Below are 19,790 nucleotides of genomic sequence, written 5' to 3' on the forward strand. Positions count from 1 at the left end.
AAAAAAAAAATCTTTACCCCTGCTTGTGTTCCCTCTCTCCCTGTGTCTCTCTGTCAAATAAAATCTTAAAAAAAAAAAATCTTTAAAAAAGACTGATTTGGGGAGGTCGATGGGAGGATGGGGTAACCATTTGTGTTAAATACAGACATAGTGGAATGCTGGGAAGTTCTCCCTGAGGTCTAACCTCCGGCCATTTCCCACAGCCGACAGAAGAGGGGACCTGAGCGGGGAGCCGAACCGCGACGCCTGCGACCAGTGGCCACCAGGTGTCGCCGCGGCGTCCCCGGAGCGGGAGGGCGGAGCGGCCGCACACTGGGAGCAGCATGTGGACGCTCGGGCGCCGCGCGTCTGCCGGCCTCCTGCCCCGCTCGGCGCCCCCGGGCTCAGCCCCGGCAGGCGCCGGAGCCCGGGGCCCGACGAGGGACGCCCCGCTCTACGGCAGCCGGGGGCTGCGCGTCGGAACCGGAGCGACCCGCGTACCCAGCCACGCCGTGAGTACCGGCGCCGCGCAACCGTCCGGGCCGCACGCCGGCGGAGGGAGGCCGCGCCCGCTGGGGACGCTGCGGGCACGCGCGCCCACTCCGCTGCGGGCACGCGCGCCCACTCCGCTCCGGCGGGGCCGCGCTCTGCTGGTGGCCGCGTGGCGGTGGAGCGCGGCAGTGGTGCGCGCTGCTCCCGGCCGGGCGCGCGGCCGCGCAGTCCGCCTTCTGTTTGCCGGGGTCACGTTTGCACCGGCCTCTGCTTTCCGGTGAAAAGGGCAATGCACTGCAACTGCGGGGGGAACGCAACGCAGGGGAAGTGGCCGGGGACCCGCTCTCGGGGGTCCGTGGATGGCGCCGAGCCCGCCACTTCCCTTTGCCAGAACTTCAACCTAAGCGATACTATATACTGTACAAGGTACTGTAACGTACATATATATGTCCATGACGTATAATATTAGTGTGGTACATAAATATATATAAATAGAACAAAGCAATACACAGACCAACATAATAGTCTAGCATAGTGCGTATATATAATACTAGAGCGATGTTTCCAAGCATGGGCTTTTATGAACGAAACGCTCCCTTCGAGCGAGATGGAAACGTCCAGGCTGTGGAGCACAAGAGCTAGAGCAGCGAAGCTTCTGGAAAATGACCCGGCCTGCGCTCCCAAGTTCCGGCTCGATTCAGCAGAGCTGTGTGACCTCGGGGGATCTGGAACCTCTCCGAGGCATGGCTTCCTTTTCGGTCAAGAGATGAAAGGGTTCCGCCCATTTTGCCGAGCTGTTGTGAGGATTACATTGGATTAACGGAACATGAAGTCTTGAGCCCTGGAAGTTAATTCCCTTTTCTTCCCTTGGGGGCAGCAAAGAAGCATCTGACCCACTCGCTCCAAGACCTGAAAGGAGGAAGCCCAAAGAATGGCTGTGGGGTTGAGGAAGACTCACAGCGGGGGTGGACGCGATGTTTAATCAGGGTCTTTCGATTTTATTTATTTATTTGAGAAAAGAGAGCACAAGTGGGGGAGCAGAGGCAGAAGCAGGCTCCCCGCTGAGCAGGGAGCCGGTAATGGGGCTCCATCCCAGAACCCTGGGATCATGACCTGAACTGAAGGCAGAGGGTTAACCGACTGAGCCACTCAGGACCCCCTAACCAGGGTCTTGAAGGTGACAAGGGAGCAGGGAAGGGCATTCCCGAAGGAGAGACAGGCCTGGGCCGGGAAGGCAGATGGATATGGACGCTGAGTGGCTGGTCTGCTGGACAGACTGTGCGTGAGGAAGGAGGCAGACAAAATCCAACCCAAATTGCCTGTGGAGCTCTGGAAGTTGGACTTTGGACTTGAACTTCCCACCACCCTGTTATTGGGCCGTGTTTGAAGAGAAGTTAGGATTGGTTGCCAACACTCAAAGTTGGGGCCTTGATACTGGCCCCCCCCTTCTTGGGAAATATAGGCAGCTATGGCCGTCCTGGCACCATGATGTCCCAGTGCAGAACAGAGACAGAGACACTTAATACCCCTCTCCTGTTCTCCCACCTGGAGCTGCCCTGGCTTGCACTCTGACCCCTGCTGGTGTGGGCCGTGGGTTGCCCGCAGTTTGTAATTTAGGACAGTGACAAGATACGGCATGGTCTTTGGGATGGTACCTAGTGGCTGTTAAGGACTGTTGACTCAGAAGCATGCCCAACTTAGAGCTGCCACCCAGGAGGTGGGCACTGGACACACACTGGGATTAGGGGTCTTGGGAGGTTTGGACGTAGTTAACAACATGGGTCACCCATTGGGCCTCCTCTACCGTAGTAAATTAATCAGGTTTGTTGAACTTTGTAACACAGTTCCCTCACACATCTCCAGTATTTGCGGAACTGGGTGGATGACAGTGGCAACTGGGACCACTATGTTTAATTTTTTCAAGCCCTTACCTGCCCTCAGGTTGACCCCCAAAATCCCTGCACTCCAGATCTCAATCAGGACCTGAGTTCGTTGTGGGGGCCTCTTCCCCACCCTTATTTTCTCTACCGTGTATTCCTACTTCTACAGCAATATCCAAAAGAAATAGAATGGGAGCTGCATATGTAATTCTAAATTTTCCAGTAGCTAAATTGAAAAAGTAAAAAGCAGGTAAAATTAATTTCAACACCACAGAGGGCGCCTGGCTGGCTCAGTTGGTAGAGCATGTGACTTGCGATCTCAGGGTCATGAGTTCAAGCCCCATGTTGGGCCTAGAGCTTAGTTTAAAAAAAAATTCAACAGTACATTTAGGTAATCTAGTTTTTCTTTTTTTCCTTTTTTTAAGATTTTATTTATTTATTTGACAGAGAGAGACACAGCGAGAGCAGGAACACAAGCAGGGGGAGTGGGAGAGGGAGAAGCAGGCTCCCCACTGAGCAGGGAGCCCGATGCGGGACTCGATCCCAGGACCCTGGGATGACCTGAGCCGAAGGCAGATGCTTAACCGACTGAACCACCCAGCCATCCCGGTAATCTAGTTTTTCAAAATATTATCATCTCGGGGCGCCTGGGTGGCTCAGTCGGTTAAGCGACTGCCTTCGGCTCAGGTCATGATCCTGGAGTCCCGGGATCGAGTCCCGCGTCGGGCTCCCTGCTCGGCAGGGAACCTGCTTCTCCCTCTGACCCTCCCCCCCTCATGAGCTCTCTCTCTCTCTCATTCTGTCTCAAATAAATAAATAAAATCTTTAAAAAAAAAAATATTATCATCTCAACATGTAATCAGTACTGAAAAACCATTGAGCTATCTAACAGTCTTCCAAATCCAGTGTGTATTTCCCCCATCAGCACATGTCAGCTCAGATGTTAAACTGAACTTGTGGAAATGCTTGGTTTCTATTTTATAAAATTCACAATTGAAAAAACAAATTCACGGGACGCCTGGGTGGCTCAGTCGGTTAAACATCTGCCTTCGGCTCAGGTCATGATCCCAGGGTCCTGGGATCGAGCCCCGCATCGGGCTCCCTGCTCATCGGGGAGTCTGCTCCCTCTGCCTGCCGCTCCCCCTGCTTGTGCTCTCTCTCTCTGACAAATACATCTTTTTTTTTTTTTTTAAAGATTTTATTTATTTATTTGACAGAGAGAGACACAACGAGAGAGGGAACACAAGCAGGGGGAGTGGGAGAGGGAGAAGCAGGCTCCCCACAGAGCAGGGAGCCCGATGCGGGACTCGATCCTAGGACCCTGGGATCATGACCTGAGCTGAAGGCAGTCGCTTAACCAACTGAGCCACCCAGGCGCCCTCTCTGACAAATACATCTTAAAAAAAAAAAATCTGTACTGTTTAAAGCCTAATGACACACTGCCACATCCTCACCACCAGAGTGAGAGACTGAGTATGACCTGTCCCCCGGAGGGCTCTGGTGCTCTCCCGATTACCGCTGGGCCTCCCTGAGGGGAATCTGCTCTCCTGAATTCGGTCGGGCATCCCCTCCTTTTCCTAGAGTGTCACCCCCATGTATGTCTCCCTAAAGCATGTGCTGTTGATAGAAAAAAATTTTTGCTGTATTTATTGTGCTGTGACTTGTCCCTTGTGCTCAGTGTTGTTTTTGAGGCTCATCGACACTGATGCACACAGTTGTCATTTTTTCGTTTTCTCTGCTGAGTAGTATCCCATTGGGTGAGCCCATCACACTCTGTCCAGTCTCCTGGTGACATCTGTGTGACCACCATGGTGCTGCTGTCGGCGTTCCTGTGCGTGGACAGAGGCTCTTTGTGGCCGAATCCCTCAGAATGGCATTGCTAGGCGAGGGGCCAGCAAATATTCAACTCATTTGATGCCAAGAATGGTTGTACCCGTCCATCCCCCGCCAGCGGTGGGTGAGAACTGACTCACTCTTCCAGCCTTTGCAGCTTTGTGCTTTGCGGAGGGGACCCCTGGGGTGAGGCCTGGCCTCCCTGCTAGCCACCCAGGCCGGGCCTCACCCTCCGCCTCTCCACTATTGTTGACATGCTCCAAAACCGAAATTGACTGGACACCCTCCAGCCCTGTGTTTGGGGTATTCGTATCCTCCTGTCTAATGTTCATCACCAGTCTGCGTGGCAGGTACCATGACCCCTGCCCTCGGGGGCTCGGAAAGGGTGAGCAGGTACCCAGGGAACATTAGCTTGGGGGAGAACAGGTAAGAGACCAGCAACTTTGGCAGCAGTTCCTTTGATGATTAAAAACAGCCGGATGTAGACTTCTGCTTCTGGCTATGAGTAACTTGCATTAGCGCAAACCTCCCACCAAGAACAGCCATCCAAGATATAAAAGTCAAAACCAAAAACGAAACAGGAAAAAGGCTATGCGAAGGTGTCAGACTACGACAACTAGGATTTGAGAGGCCAGGATCCTGGAGGGGAGGGAAACTCTGAGCCCCTAGTTCTTGAACTTCCCTTCCATGTCTGAAACCCTGTACGATTCCCAGGGGTGTGATTCTTTTCCTTTGTGGCCCAGACCCTGGGGCCAGAGGGTGTGGGTTCAGATCTCTGCTCCTCCACGTATCGAGTGATTTGCTCCGGTTCCTCATCCCATAGAATACAAATACAGCCTATCCTCATGTTTCATGGATCCTGGACTTGTGAATTCACCTACTCAGTAAAATTTATCTGTAACCCCAAAATCAATACCCAGGGTGGATTTCGTGGTCACTCTGGGACACACGCACAGCAGCAAAAACTTAGAGTTGCCCCATGCTTGCGTGTTCCCACCGAGGTCAAACAAGGTGACACTCTGTCTTCTTCTCTCGGCTCCCACGGGGTCAAGTGTCCTTTCCACCATCTAATTAGTGGCACGTTGTTTGCATTTTTGTGTTTTTGGTTGGTGATTTTACTGTTTAAAATGGCCCTGGAGCATAGGGCCGGAGTGCTGTCTAGCGTTCTAAGTGTGAGAAGGCTTAGGGCCTTACGGACAAAACACGTGTGTTAGATCAGCCTCGTTCCAGCCTCAGTAATGGTGCTGTTGGCCCCGAGCTCAGTGTTCATGTATCAACAATGTGTATTAAACAAGATGTCTTTAAGCAGAAACGCATGTAAACGAGGTTATGTATGGATCAGCTGGTCACATGTGACCTGAAGCCTGCAGGAACCTAAGCCTGTATTTCCCGTAGGAGCATTTCACTAACCTCCTGTTCGTGGTGACTTTATAGAACAAACTGTCATAAGGAACCACTATAATAATAGTACTTGCTTCACAGACTTGTAATGAGGACTAACCACATCCATTTCTATCAAGACTGAGAGCTGCAACACCCAGCAGATAGGGAACACTCTAGAATGTGCAGTAGCAATAACTGGTTATCATGCTGGCTCTCTCCTTCTCTTTCGGAGCCAACCTTTTAAAATCACACCCTCTGTGCTCTGCACCCCTGTTTCCCCCTTTTCTGCTCATTTCTCAGCCCTGTGCCCTCTGCCTTCTCCTTTCTGAGCCTGCCAAGAGCACCGATGGCTCAAGAGAACAGCGGCCTCTGAGCCCTGCTCCAGAGTGACCTTTGGAGAAGGTGAATCTTACTACCAACCCCATCCAGCCCTTGGGTGCCTTCCCAGGATGAAGTCCAGCTGAGAGCCTTCACAAGGCCCCCTGGCCACCTCTCCATCCTCTCCCCTGACATCTCCACTCTGATGTACCACTTTTCTCTCCTTTTACAGGCTCCGTCCCCTCCCTCACTGGGGCAGGTCCCTCAGCCAGGCTCCCCTCGGTGTTTGTCACTGTCCTCTGGTTATGTCATCTGTCTCTCCGGCTGGCCAGTAGAGCTGGCAGCCCCAGAGACGAGCGCCTGGACCCTCTTCCAGTTATGTGTTGGAGGAAATCAACAGGTCACATTATCTCCCACAGGTCATGTTAATGAAACCTGTCCATCTGCAGTCCGATCCTCTCTTCTGGACATCAGCAGACATCTGCCTCTTGCTGTTCATTGTTGCTTGCATTAGTCAAATTCCAGGAGCTTTGCTGATGCTTCCACGCGCCTGGCCTGTGCTAAACACCGCAGAATAGCCTGGAGCAGCGCCGCCCATAGAGCTTCCCGTGATGGTGACTCCGTTCTATGTGCCACTGGCCACATGAGGCCACAGGACACTTGAAACGTGGCCTTCCAGAACATGGGAGTCCTGGAAGTGGTGCTTGTCCCTCACTCAAATTTTAGTGGGAAGTGATGGGAAGTGACAATAAATTTAAATGTAAAGAGCTGCCTGTGGCTCGGGGCTATTATATCGGACAGCACAGGCTTAGAGAGAGCCCGAGAGAATGAACACAAGGTAATGCATTAAAACGAGGTGAAAACATCCCAGAAACACCCCTGGAAAAATTTAACGTGGTTTATTCCCGAATGCAGAAGTGGTGCTATTTAAACCGTGCGTTCAGGGACCATAATGCACTGAGAAATGGTAATGTTCCTCTTCACTTTGGCTTTTAGAGTCTGAGCCTCCACCGCCTCGATCAGATCGTGAATGTCAAAAAGCAGAGCGTCTGTTTGATGAATATGAGGACAGCGGGAACTTTGGGCGACCCTGGGTAAGATAAAGCCTCTTCCATGTCAGAGAGCCCTTCTCCCTCCTCCCTCCTTCTCTCTCTCAATACACAACATGTGCATACCTGCTCATACTTCTATTAGCTTTTATTTTTTAAAGATTTTATTTATTTATTTGACAGAGAGAGACACAGCGAGAGAGGGAACACAAGCAGGGGGAGTGGGAGAGGGAGAAGCAGTCTTACCACCGAGCAGGGAGCCCGATGCGGGGCTCGATCCCAGGACCCTGGGATCATGACCTGAGCCGAAGGCAGACGCGTAACAACTGAGCCACCCAGGCGCCACTTCTATTAGCTTTTTAAAGTTTTTTTTCCTTTTCTCTTACTGGTTTAAAAAAAGAAAAAAGCCCATCCCATCCAAAACCTGTCTTCTCCCTTAGCAGAAGCACTCATAAGCATCTTTCCGTATCAACAACTATCTACCACATTATTTTATTTATTTATTTATTTATTTATTTTTAAGTAGACTTCTGCCCCAGTGTGGAACCCAACACAGGGCTTGAACTCACGACCCTGAGATCAAGCCCTGGGCTGAAACCAAGAGTCGGACGCTTCACCGACTGAGCCACCCAGGCGCCCCTCTGCCACATTATTTTAAATAAAATAATACTAAACTTGATGGATGTACCACAGTTCATTTAACCCGTTCCCTCCTGCTGGACATTTGGGTCGTTTCCAGAGTTCTGTTGTTACTCTCTTCGATGACCTAGCAGTTCGGGTCGGCCAAGCCTCTGTGACAGACGGGCCCACAACTGTGATGGCTCAAGCCAGCCGTGGTTTGCGTCCCAACAGTCCAGGGTGGGCGTGCCTCTGGGCAGGGATTCAGGCACCCAGGGTCCTTCCACCTATCACTTGTCCGTACCTTACTGTCCTCTACACGGTAGAAGCCAGGTCACCCTGCCCGGGTTCCATTCCACAGAAAGGGGCAAGAGCATGACGTCTCGGAAGAGGCACTTGTCCCTCACTCAGATTTTAGTGGGAGGGACTGGGCCACATGACCGCAGCGGACCCCAGGGGATGCTGGGAAATAGAGCCTGGTGGGCGCCCTGGAAGGAAGCAGTGGGTTCTGGTGCAGAGCTCCCCGGCGTTGCCAGTCTGATGTCTCCACGGACCCTCCTTCCACACGCACACACAGCACATTAGCCCCTAACCCCAAGGCTGCCACCACAGGCCCTCTCATCAGGTCTGTCATCCACTTCAAAGGCCAAGATTTCCAGGTGACACACCGTCCTCTCTCAAGGTCTAGGATCGGCTTCTCTGGCCATGATACACACGTGTACATGCGTGCGTACACACACACACACACACACACACACCCCCAATGGAGAGGGGTTGCTTCACTTTTGGGCCAACTCTTGATGTCATCTGTCTCTTTCATTTTAACCATTCTGGTGGTATCTCATGGTGATTTTTTTTTTTTTTTTTAGATTTTATTTATTTGCGAGACAGAGAGCATGAGAGGGAGGAGGGTCAGAGGGAGAAGCAGACTCCCTGCCGAGCAGGGAGCCCGATGTGGGACTCGATCCAGGGACTCCAGGATCATGACCTGAGCCGAAGGCAGTCGCTTAACCAACTGAGCCACCCAGGCGCCCTCATTGTGATTTTTTAATGTACTTTCCTGAAGATTAATAAAGTTATACCCCTTGTTATGTGTCCACTGGCCATTTGGATATGTTTTTTAAAATGATATCTGTTCAAGTATTTTACCCATTTTTTCTATTGGGTTTTCTTTTTCTTTTGACTTGTAGTTTTTTGTTTGTTTTTTTTTTTAGTTCTTTATATATTCTGGAAATAAGCCCTTTTTCAGATACATGTAATGCAAGTATTTTCTCCCACTTTGTGGTTTGCCCAACATAATTTTAATCATAATACAAGCAATGTTAATAAGCATAATGTCCAGCTGAAGGGGTCAGGTTGAATAAATAATATAAAATAAAATACCAGGAATATCCGTATGTGCTAATATGGAACAATTTCCAGGATATGTTAAATAAAAACTGCAAGGTGCTTCAATTTCTATATTAAAAAGAATATAAAATTCTGGATGGATATAGAAGAGACTGTTATTCGTAGTTGACTCTGCGGATGGGGGCTGCTTATTTGGGAAGAAAGTTTCTTTATAAACTTTTTTTTTTTAAGATTTATTTATTTATTATTATTTTTTGACAGAGAGAGTGTGCATAAGCAGGGGGAGAGGGAGAAGCAGACTCCCCACTAAGCAGGGAGCCCAACGGACCATCCCAGGACCTCAGGATCATGACCTAAGGAGCTGAAGGCAGAGGCTCAACCGACTGAGCCACCCAGGCACCCCTGTATAAACTCTTTAATGCTGCTTAAATTTTTTCTCTGTACATGGTAGCTATTTCCCATGAATTTTTTAAGTAAAAAACCGATGTGTCAGGGGGCCTGGTTGGCTCAGTCTGTGGAGCATGCAACTCTTGATCTCTGGGTCGTGAGTTCAAGCCCCACATTGGGCGTATTTACTAAAAATAAATTAAATAAGTAAATAAATAGATGTGTGGGTTTGACATTAATGAAATGGAGCAGTTTGGTAAACGTGTGTTTTGGGGGGTTTTTATGTTTCCCCTGCAGCTCTCTGGATGAGACCACCTATGAAAGACTGGCGGAGAAGACACTGGACTCCTTAGCAGAGTTTTTCGAAGACCTCGCAGACAAACCTTATACATTCGAAGACTATGATGTCTCATTTGGGGTACCTTTTTGCTTATTTTCATTTTTTTCTGTTCCTCCCTAAGAATTCTAGCTCACTAAGGCAAAGAATTCCCCTCCAGTGGAGTTAAGCATCCAGCAGCCTGAGGTTACGGGTGGGACCCAAAGACTGGCGCGTTGGTGTTCCAGCCCTGCCCCGCCAGGCTTGTGACCTTGGGCAAGTCATGGCCTTTGTGAGCCCCATTTCTGCTTAAAAATATAGGTTCTCAAGCACCACTCAGTACTCATGAAGGTAAATCAGGGAGGGACCCAGGCCTGTGTTTGTCTAGCAGGATGACTCTCCTGGGGGCATGGGGAGGCCTGAACCACTCCTCCTTAAGCAGGGTGTGTTCAGAGCACACAGACATAGGCCCCACTTCTGGGAGATTCTGAGATTCTGATCAGCAGGTCGGGGTGTACTATCAGGAAACATATTTTTGAAAAGCTCACCTGGGATTCTAATGTGCACCCTGGGTCCCATCCCTAGAGATTTTTCTTTAGTTGGTCTGGGAGCATGTCCCAGGCAGGACAGGGGAGTTAATTTTTTAAGTTTTTGTAATCACTCCTCAGATGATCCTAAATGCCCTGCGGGGAGCCGCGGAGCCCTGAAGCCCAGGGAGTGCTGCTCTACATCAACTGGCCACCAGGTGGCAGACTTGAGTAGTGGGCCACCTTTGCCTTTAGAATGCTGTTTACGCCTTAGGGAGCTGCGGCTTTTTTGCCAGAAAATCCCCCACGGAAATTAATCCTCTTGATGGCAATTAATTAATAGTCAGAAATGTTATGAAGTGGAATTATTAGGACAACCAGCTGTCAGGCTAACGTGATAGAAGTGCTGTTGGATATTACTGTGGACAGAGAAGGGACTCCATCAGACGGAGCAGGTAGCAGAGTCTGGAAGATTTCAAGCCTGGTTGGAAGGACAGTGAGGGACTTGGAGGTCAAATTTAAGGCAACGGGGCCAGAAAGGGTTGGATGCCTTCCAGGTGGATTCGGGGACTGCTGTGAGCATCATCGTTCAGGGCAGGGCATTCAAAGTGTTTCTGCAGACAGCCTCAGAAGGCAAGCTGCTGGGGAACCCTTACTAACTGGCCCCCACAGCTTGACTGTCTGTGGAATGGTGGAGCCGGGGCAGTTACAGGTCTCCTCTCCCCCAGCCTCCCCACCAGCGGCTAGCTGTACTTACAGGGAAACCAAGTCTCCGGCTAAACTCGGCCATGCATACAAACATTCATTAACATGCCACAAAAACAGTCACACCACTCATTCTTGTAACATTAGTGAGAATACTTAGGGACTCAAGTATTTTTGCATGAGTGTTTCATTAGAAGCAAATGTGCCAGTGTTCTAGCAGCTGGATTCTGTTTACCCCCTGGAATCTAGCAGCAAATGCCCCGGCTCAGGGGCGCCTGGGTGGTTCAGTTGGTTGAGTGGCTGACTCTTGGTTTCGGCTCAGGTCACGATCTCAGGGTCCTGGGATCGAGCCCTGCATCGGGCTCCGCACTCAGCGAAGAGTCAGCTTGAGGATTCTCTCTCTCCCTATGCCCCTCCCCCCGTTCTCTCTCTTTCTCTTTCTCTCTAATAAATAAATAAATCTTTAAAAGAAAAAATGCTCTTGCTCAGTGGTGGGTCACAGGATCTTACCGGAGTCCTCCCTGCAGAGTGTCTCTCTGACCCAGCTGCTGGGGTCTCCAGATTCTGTAACCCATTCCTGCAAAGGGAGAGGCACCTCTGTTTTTCTAGCCAGTCCATATACCTTAAGTGGTCATTCTCCTCACCAGGGAAAAATTATTTCTAACAAATCATTTACTACTTAGGAAATGCTCTAGCATAGATGTAGAAACTAAAGGCATACAGTAGCTGACTCTGTTGTTGGGACTTCTGATTAAGAACTTTGAAATGCTATCTACCCTGGGGTGTGAATTCCTGATAAGAGTCTCTCAAGTGCTCGCTAACTTACACATTTCACAAATCTATTGAAACTACATTATAGGCAAGAGAATACCCGTAACACTGTTACTTGAGCTTTCTTGGGGTGCAGTCTTTCCCTGTCCCCAGGGTCCAGTTGGGCATTGCCTCCTCTGGGAAGTCCTCCTAGATGCTCCAGGCAGATAGCACGCTTACTTCCTTGCCCAGCACTCCAAGGATGAGTCTGTAGAGCACTGATCACCCCGTGTACCAGCTGTCGATTTACACATCAGCTCCCATGGTGAGACTGAGTTCCTTGGCAGCCAGGACACTGTCCACTCTTGGTATCCCAGTGCCTGAAACATTGCCAAATACATGATAGGGACTTAATAAATGTTGATACAGTAAATAAACGAAATGGGGCCCACACACACTCTCATTGATGCCACTCAGCATCATAGACGTTTTACCAGCTTGGTCCTGACCAAGTAGACAACTGACAGCAGTATTCCAGATAGACCCAAGAACATGTCTGTTCTGTTTGCTCCCTGTGGAGTGGGAAATGTGAGCGCTCCTTGGCTGTCGTGTGGGGTGGGTAACTTGGGGGGGTCAGCGTCTGGGTCCAGGCTTTACCCGCACTGGCCCTGCCATTAGAGGGGACTGCCCACCAGAGCAGAAAGCACCTCCCATCACTAGGATCCATGGAGTTGGCTGCACTTGACCGGCAAAATCTGACCAGGACCGGGAGAAGGACTGTGCTGTCTGAGGGGTTACTTCCAAGCCACCTTCGTTTTTCCCCCGGTGGAACCCTGGCCTCTTTGACTTTTTGATGAGAATCTGCTGTCATGTTCTTTACTCACTAAGCTGTCAGTACATCAGTGCCATAAAGCAGAGGTTCCTTAACCTTTCCTGGACCTTCTTCCAAGAAAACCTTCCCCATACACCTGTGTGTACAATTTCAGCTTCAGGCTGGGACAGTCTGCAGAACCCTGAAGACCACCTCTGGGTCCCAGGTTACAGACACTTGCTCAGAGGCAGCATTTTATTGGATATGGAGACAAAGCACCTAGCCTATCATCCTGGATTTGTATTTTCTGTCCAAGAGTCTGTAAGTGAATTATCTTAACTTCTGTGAGTGCCAGGTTCTTCAGCTGGGAAGTGGGTGACATCCCTCTACTTCTCCGAATTTCCATTAGGATTAAATTGGAAAAGGGCTTCACATTCATTATTCTTACTCCTTAAGAGGGGTATCTCTTTTTGGAGTGTGGGAAGCCACATATACCTGAACTCGCCTGACTCAACATGCCATCCCATGGGTGTCTATTTCTACAAAACAAGCTAGTGACAACAGAAATTGCTCCTTTTGCTCCCGAGTGTGTAGGGCTGATACTGAGTGGCGGGAATAAGCCTCCACCAAGCTGTGGACAGGGAATGTTCTGAATGGTTAGTGCCCCTGTCCGCAGCTGCGGACGATTTTGACTCTCTCCCCTCCCTTTAATTTTTAAAAATTAAAAGAAGGGGGAGGGGCAGAGGGAAGGAGGCAGAGAGAGAATCCTAAGCAGGCTCCATGCCTAGCACAGAGCGTGATGACACGGTGGCTCGATCTCACGACCCTGAGATCATGACCTGAGCTGAAATCGAGTCGGACGCTTAACCTACTGTGCTACCAGGCACCTCAAGACACTTTTAAGTAAATGAAAGGCGGTAGTCCTACCAAAATAGTAAAGGTGGGTTTCAAGAAAAAAAATTAATTTCTTTCAAGGATTTTATTTATTTATTTATTTATTTGAGAAGGGGAGAGAGAGCACAAGCAGGGGGAGGGGCAGAGGGAGAGGGAGAAGCAGGCTCCCCACTGAGCAGGGAGCCCAACTTGGGACTCGATCCCAGGACCCCGGGACCATGACCTGAGCTGAAGGCAGACGCCCAACGACTGAGCCACCGAGGCATCCCTCTTTGTTTTCTTTTTAATCAGAAAAAAATGTTACTGGGGCGCCTGGGTGGCTCAGTCAGTTAAGCGTCTGCCTTCAGCTCGGGTCATGATCCCGGGGTCCTGGGATCGAGCCCCGCATCGGGCTCCCTGCTCAGTGGGAAGCCTGCTCCTCCCTCTCCCTCTGCCCCTCCCCCTGCTTGTGCTCGCTCTCACTCACTCTCTCAAGAATGGATAAGATCTTTTTCTTTCTCTCAACTAAATAAATAATTTTTTTTTTTGAAAAGTATAACCCAATAGAGTTCTCTCTTGCCTGTCAGTTATATTACTATTATTATGTATTATTATTATCACTGCCATTTACCTTTTCAATAGCTGTTTGTGTTTGCAAACCAAACACAAAGTGTTCTAAGAAACATCGGGGCCTCTTGATCGGACAGGGGCTCTAGAAGCCCAGAGAAAGGCAGTGGTGTGTCTCCGTGGCTTATGCCGGGGGTGGGGAACAGCGAGGGGCTGCCTCCTGCACGCCAGCTCCAATAAAGGGACTGAGCTGTGTGGTTGCTTCTATAATATTCTGCACATGCTCAAGAAACCTCAGACCTTGGAAGTAAATGGCTCCTTTGTTGAAAGAGTGTTTTCAAATTTAAATGAGCATTTATTGAGCAAAGGTGGACCAACCAGGCTTTTAGAGAATTCAGGGCTCTTTAGGGGAAAATAAAGCCCTTGAGAGCAGCTTGTGAGATGCGTGGGAAGGGTCTGAGGATACAACCTGTCTGGAGTGCGGGCCTTCTACCAGCAGAGCTGGCTCTATGGCTCTTCTAAGACCAGCAAAGCCGGTGGTTTGACCGCTGCCTTCTCTTTTCCCTTTTTTCGTTGTTTGGTAATGAACGTGCCCTGTCTGATGTTTGGGCTGACGTGGGACTCCGGTAGAGTTGGGGTCTGCGTTTTTTAACATCCTTTTGTGCGTTCTGGCTGGGCTTTGAGGGAACTGCGGCAGCGGGCAGGATGCGCAGCCTCCCATTGGCCGGCTTTCACTCCTCAGACAAGCCACTGCTGTCTTTTCACCTCGAGACGGGAATAATGAGAATTCTCCCCTCGCCAGCCTCCCAGGGAATGAGGGAGAGCACTACGAGGTCTAAGTATTATCGTGATTAGTCATAGTCTGACTCAGAGCCATGTGCTTTCTGCGTGATCTGCCGTGTCTAACACGGAAGGCGCTTCTTTGCGGTGTGTCTTGTGTACCAACGTCGAGATAGGAAGCAGTTTAGCAATTGTGACAAAGTGATAACTTTGTCTTGTTCTCTTTTCCTCGTGCTTTTGCCACCTGATCCGCCAGAGTGGTGTTTTAACAGTTAAACTGGGTGGAGATCTAGGAACCTACGTGATCAACAAGCAGACCCCAAACAAGCAGATCTGGTTATCTTCGCCCTCCAGGTATGTCCAGAAGTCCCCATCTGTCCTTGTTCAGCTCGTGGGAGGTGTGGCGCTATGGACCCTTTACAAGGAAGGTCACCTCGTGGGTGGCTGGCTGTGAGCACAGCTGATGCTTCACACTCACCCCATCCTTGTAGGACAGTTAACCCTGCTTTAGGAACTTCGGTCTACCAGTAATCCGGCTGCTGTAAGCAGATACTGGGATGTAGATCTGAAGCAAAAAGTTTATAACTTTTCAGAACCTGGCCTGGACAGTTTCTCTTTATGAAATCATTGCCCTGCCTTTTAAAAAGCCACTTTTGATGCTGCAGCCTCAGAACGAGTTGCACTTTGTCTTCAAAGCAGGTTAAAGTTTGACGTCTAGTTTGTTTTGAGGATCCCGCTAAAGGTTGGTTGAATTCCCTCTGTGAAATTGGGCTGCCTGCCCTGTGGAGGGGGGAGAGCCTCTTAAGCTGGGACTCCAGGGCATTGAATCCCTCCTGTGTTGATCACTGATGTGCTTTCAATCTTGTGGAATAAATGATTTGTTGGAGGCCGCCTGCGCTGCATCTCAAGGCCTGAGAACGTGCAGGGAGAGAGGGCCCCTCATCGGCCTGCATCTGTTGGGGTTGTTATAAGGGAGTTATAGAGAGACACTCACAAAAAGCTCTCAGACCAGCCTTCCTGGGTCACTCGTTACTTCCAAAGACAACAAACTGACTGTGCATTGGGAAAGGCCCAAATATAACCAGCATGCAGTTCTTTGAAAGCCCAATGGTATTTACATTAAAAAAAAAAAATTATAGGGGCGCCTGGGTGGCTCAGTCAGTTAACCATCCAACTCTTGATTTGGGTTCAGGTCATAATCTCCATAGTGAGATCGAGCCGGAGTCGTCTCTGCACTCAGCAGGGAGCCTGCTTGAGATTTTTTTCTCTCCTCCCTCTGCCCCACCCCTGATGCACACGCTCTCTCTCAAATAAATAAATAAATCTAAAAAACATAAATTATAACTCTTCTTCTGCCCCAATGTTCACATCATTTTTAGGCAGTTAATATTATACTGTTTATCATGCCATGGTGTGTAATTATTTGTTCAAAATAAGTAAAGCGTTATGCTTCCTTTGCCCCAACTTCATCTAGGAAGTATGTTATAATTCAACAAACAACTCCAGAAATCACCCATTTCTAGCAAGACCCTTATAGATTGCATTGCTTTTTTAGACCCAATTAATTTGAACTTGGGTGTTTTATCCTATGCGGGCCAATTAGCCTGTTCTCTTTGGCCTCAAACAGTTGTCCCATCCCTAACCAGAGCCATGCATGAGGACTGTACATTCTTTTAAAAAAAATTTTTTTTTTTTTTAAGATTTTATTTATTTGCGAGAGAGAGAATGAGAGACAGACAGCATGAGAGGGAGGAGGGTCAGAGGGAGAAGCAGACTCCCTGCTGAGCAGGGAGCCTGATGTGGGACTCGATCCTGGGACTCCAGGATCATGACCTGAGCCGAAGGCAGTCGCTTAACCAACTGAGCCACCCAGGCGCCCCAAGGACTGTACATTCTTATCCTTTACCTCTGGAGGAACCATATGAGAAACAGCCAGACGTCCCAAGAAAAATTATATTAAGAAAAAAAAAAAAATAGGGCGCCTGGGTGGCTCAGTTGGTTAAGCGACTGCCTTCGGCTCAGGTCATGATCCTGGAGTCCCAGGATCGAGTCCCGCATCGGGCTCCCTGCTCGGCGAGGAGTCTGCTTCTCCCTCTCCCGCTCCCCCTGCTTGTGTTCCCTCTCTCGCTGTGTCTTTCTCTGTCAAATAAATAAATAAAATCTTTAAAAAAGAAAAAAAAATAGTATGAGTGATTGCCAGGAGCCGGGGAGAGGAGAGGGTGGGGACTAACTGCTCAGTGGGCACAGAGTTCCCTTTTGGGGTGATGAAGTGTTTTGGTAGAGAGAGGTAGTGGTTGCACTTGTTATGAATGTACTAAAATAATAATAATAATATAGGTAAGGGACAAATCATGTGAGTAGTACACGAATGGCCATCATTTTAACAACCCTGCTCTGACATAGCAGGTACCCTCTGTGAGTTCGGGAAAGTGAAAGCTCAGAATGTGCCTTACAGAGACTCACCGAGAGGGTTCAGATGTTTTCAGGTCTTGAGAATTGTTCTGTCAGATTGTTGCAGGGGATAAACTGGGTACTTGTTCTTACATAGAAAGACCCCGAGACAAGAAGTCAAATGTACGCCTTGTTAAATTGACTTTCTGGACCTCTCTTCCGGTCAGTTTCTTGGTGGTGGCGTTGTGGAGTCAGCATTTACTACCTGTCCTCAAGGGCTGTCCTCGTGGACTTCCTGCGTATTTATTTTGTCTTGCAGCGGGCCCAAGCGCTACGACTGGACAGGGAAGAACTGGGTGTACGCGCACGACGGCATGTCCCTCCACGAGCTGCTGGCCATGGAGCTGACTAAAGCCTTAAAAACCAAACTGGACTTATCTTCTCTGGCCTGTTCCGGAAAAGGCGCTTGATGCCCAGCCCAATCCCAAAGACATGAACAGCTCTAAAGCCCAGACCCCAGCTCCGTCCTGCAGCTGTGTCTGGTCTGTTCCATTCCCGCTTTGGAGGGCAGTTGCATGGCGTGTAAGGAAGAGCTCTGTGAAAGAGCGTGTTGCCTCCCACCCTCCCCCAAGTTCGGATTTGTAATTTCCGTAGTGTTTTTGGATTTACTGTCTGATTTCCTCCCTCACAGGATATCCCTTCTCTTTTATAATGTCCCTATACTCATACATTTATATGTAACCTTACAACAAAGGAAAAGAAGAAGGAAAAATTCAGGAGGAGAAATGACTTGATTTCACTCTTTGTCCTTTGAAGGACTTAACTGCCTAAAACCACATGAAGAGGGCTGGCCGACCTCCCCTTTCTGTCCCCAAATAAGACTCATTAAAGAGTTGCCTACAAATGTTGCCACGCCTCTTGAAAATGTCCACATTCCTAAGCCCTTTATTATGGAAGTGTCAGTGACATTCAGGAATTCTCAAACCAAAGATCATTCTCTGTCTGCATTCGTGTCTGCCAGGCTGTGAACTGCATGATACTCAGACGTGATGTTTCTTCCAGAGACATATGTAGGGACATACGCACACATTTCATTTCATTGTGTGTGTGTGTATTTTTTTTTTAAGTGAAGCATCCGCATAGATTCAGCTGCTGCAGCACAAGTCTGAGAATGCAAAAACTCTCCCAAAGAAAAGGGGGAAAAGGGCCATCTTCGTAAGTTCGTGGATTAGTGTAATAAACTAGGTCACGGGGCTGAGGGGGTGCTTTGCAAATTGTGAAGGACCACATAAATGAAAAGATGTTCATGTTAATGAAAAGAACCCTGGTCCTTCACTTGGCTCAGTGCAACCTTTTCTTACTAAAGAAAGATTTCTCAGTAATGAGGCTACGCAGACATGCAGCATCTCCGTTCTCTATCTCTGGGCGAGTTTCACAAACTCCCTGCACCTGTTTCCCCACGTGTTAAATGAGAGAGTGGAACTGAGAGAATATAGTGTATTCCCAGCCCAGACATTCAGTGGGCCTGTCAGGCCAACTTAACAGGCTGGTTTTAATTCCTTCTGGTAGATGAGGGGATGACCAAGAACAATTTTCTTAAGCTATAGCATAAATACATGGTTATTGGTATCATTCCACTTGAATTTCAGTTGAATTTATGTTCAAATAGTACCCATCTTACGTGTCTTTACTGAGCTGAGCTTGTGCTGTGGACTGAATGCCTATGTCCCCCCCAAATTCTTACGGCGAATCCTAACTCCTGTGTGATGGAGTTAGGAGGTGGGGCCTCTGGGAGGGGTTGGGTCATGAGGACAGAGCCTCAAGACTGGAATTAGTGCCCTTATAAAAGAGACCCCAGAGAGCTCCTCGCCCCTCCCACCACGTGAGGACACAGTGAAGACAGCCGTCTGTGAACCAGGAAGCAGAACATCACCAGACCCCGAATGTGCTGAGGCCTTGACCTTGGGCTTCCCAGCCCCCAGAACTGTGGGAAATAAATTTTTGTTGTTTATAAGCTATCCAGTCTATGGTATTCTGTTATAGCAGCCCAAACAGACTAAGACAGCCTGCCACACCGTAGGACCTCATCTTATTTTATCTTTTAAGATTTTTTAATTTATTTGAGAGAGAGTGAGTGAGAGAGAGAGAGAGACCATAGTGGGGGAAGGGCGGTGGGCAGAGGCAGCTGGAGAGGGAGAGACTCTCCAGCAGACTCCCCGCTGAGCACAGAGCCCTCCTCAGGACTCCGGGCTCATGACCTGAGCTGAAGGCCGACACTTAAACGACTAAGCCACCCAGGTGCCCCCATAGGACCTCATTTAATCTCTACTGATCTGCATCTTACACATGAAGAAACCAAGGCTCAGGAACATTAAAACCCCTCCAGAGTTATGCTCCTGTTCTGTTATGTTCTTACTAAAGAAAGATTTATTAGTGACAAGTTTATGCAAATGTGTAGCAAAGGCTTTTGCCATGGGTGAACAAAAACCACATTTCATTATGGAAAAAAAACCTCTTAAAAGAAAAATGTAAACAAACGCTAAATGGTTATATAAAATATTTCCTTTCTTAAAAAAAATTTAAAAATTCCTTTCTTCAAAAGTAAAATTATTTGTTAGTGTGGGTGGAAATCTTTAAGTGTGGTAGGTCAGTACCAGTGAAAAAATAAAATCTGTGTGTGTGTGTCTGCACGTCTATCTCTTGTGATGAAAGTTTCACTATCTTGCTTCCTTGGAACTCAGTTAAGGGATGCACTCACCTATCTGGGACATAACAGAAAAG

The 19,790-nt window shown here is 48.8% G+C and overlaps 1 protein-coding gene and 1 non-coding gene across 2 annotated transcripts; both read left to right on the forward strand.

Moving 5' to 3' along the window:
- Nucleotides 1-294: 294 nt before the first annotated feature.
- FXN (frataxin) lies at nucleotides 295-17,901 on the forward strand. The gene is made up of 5 exons (XM_021694400.2): nucleotides 295-491; nucleotides 6,882-6,979; nucleotides 9,587-9,707; nucleotides 14,875-14,972; nucleotides 17,329-17,901. Exons 1-5 carry the CDS (start codon nucleotides 324-326, stop codon nucleotides 17,477-17,479), a joined length of 636 nt encoding a protein of 211 aa, XP_021550075.1. The 5' UTR covers nucleotides 295-323; the 3' UTR covers nucleotides 17,480-17,901.
- TRNAA-UGC lies at nucleotides 2,631-2,703 on the forward strand. The gene has a single exon. It is a non-coding gene; the product is annotated as a tRNA-Ala (tRNA).
- Nucleotides 17,902-19,790: the final 1,889 nt, after the last annotated feature.

The sequence above is a fragment of the Neomonachus schauinslandi genome, chromosome 13 (assembly GCF_002201575.2).
Source record: "Neomonachus schauinslandi chromosome 13, ASM220157v2, whole genome shotgun sequence".
NCBI classification, from domain to species: Eukaryota; Metazoa; Chordata; class Mammalia; order Carnivora; family Phocidae; genus Neomonachus; species Neomonachus schauinslandi.

Coding starts and splice junctions, on each gene's coding strand:
- FXN (XM_021694400.2), top strand. CDS start 324: ATGTGGACGCTCGGGCGCCGCGCGTCTGCCGGCCTCCTGCCCCGCTCG. Junction 6,980..9,586: donor GGAACTTTGGGCGACCCTGG/GTAAGATAAAGC, acceptor TTTCCCCTGCAG/CTCTCTGGATGAGACCACCT. Junction 14,973..17,328: donor TGGTTATCTTCGCCCTCCAG/GTATGTCCAGAA, acceptor TTTGTCTTGCAG/CGGGCCCAAGCGCTACGACT.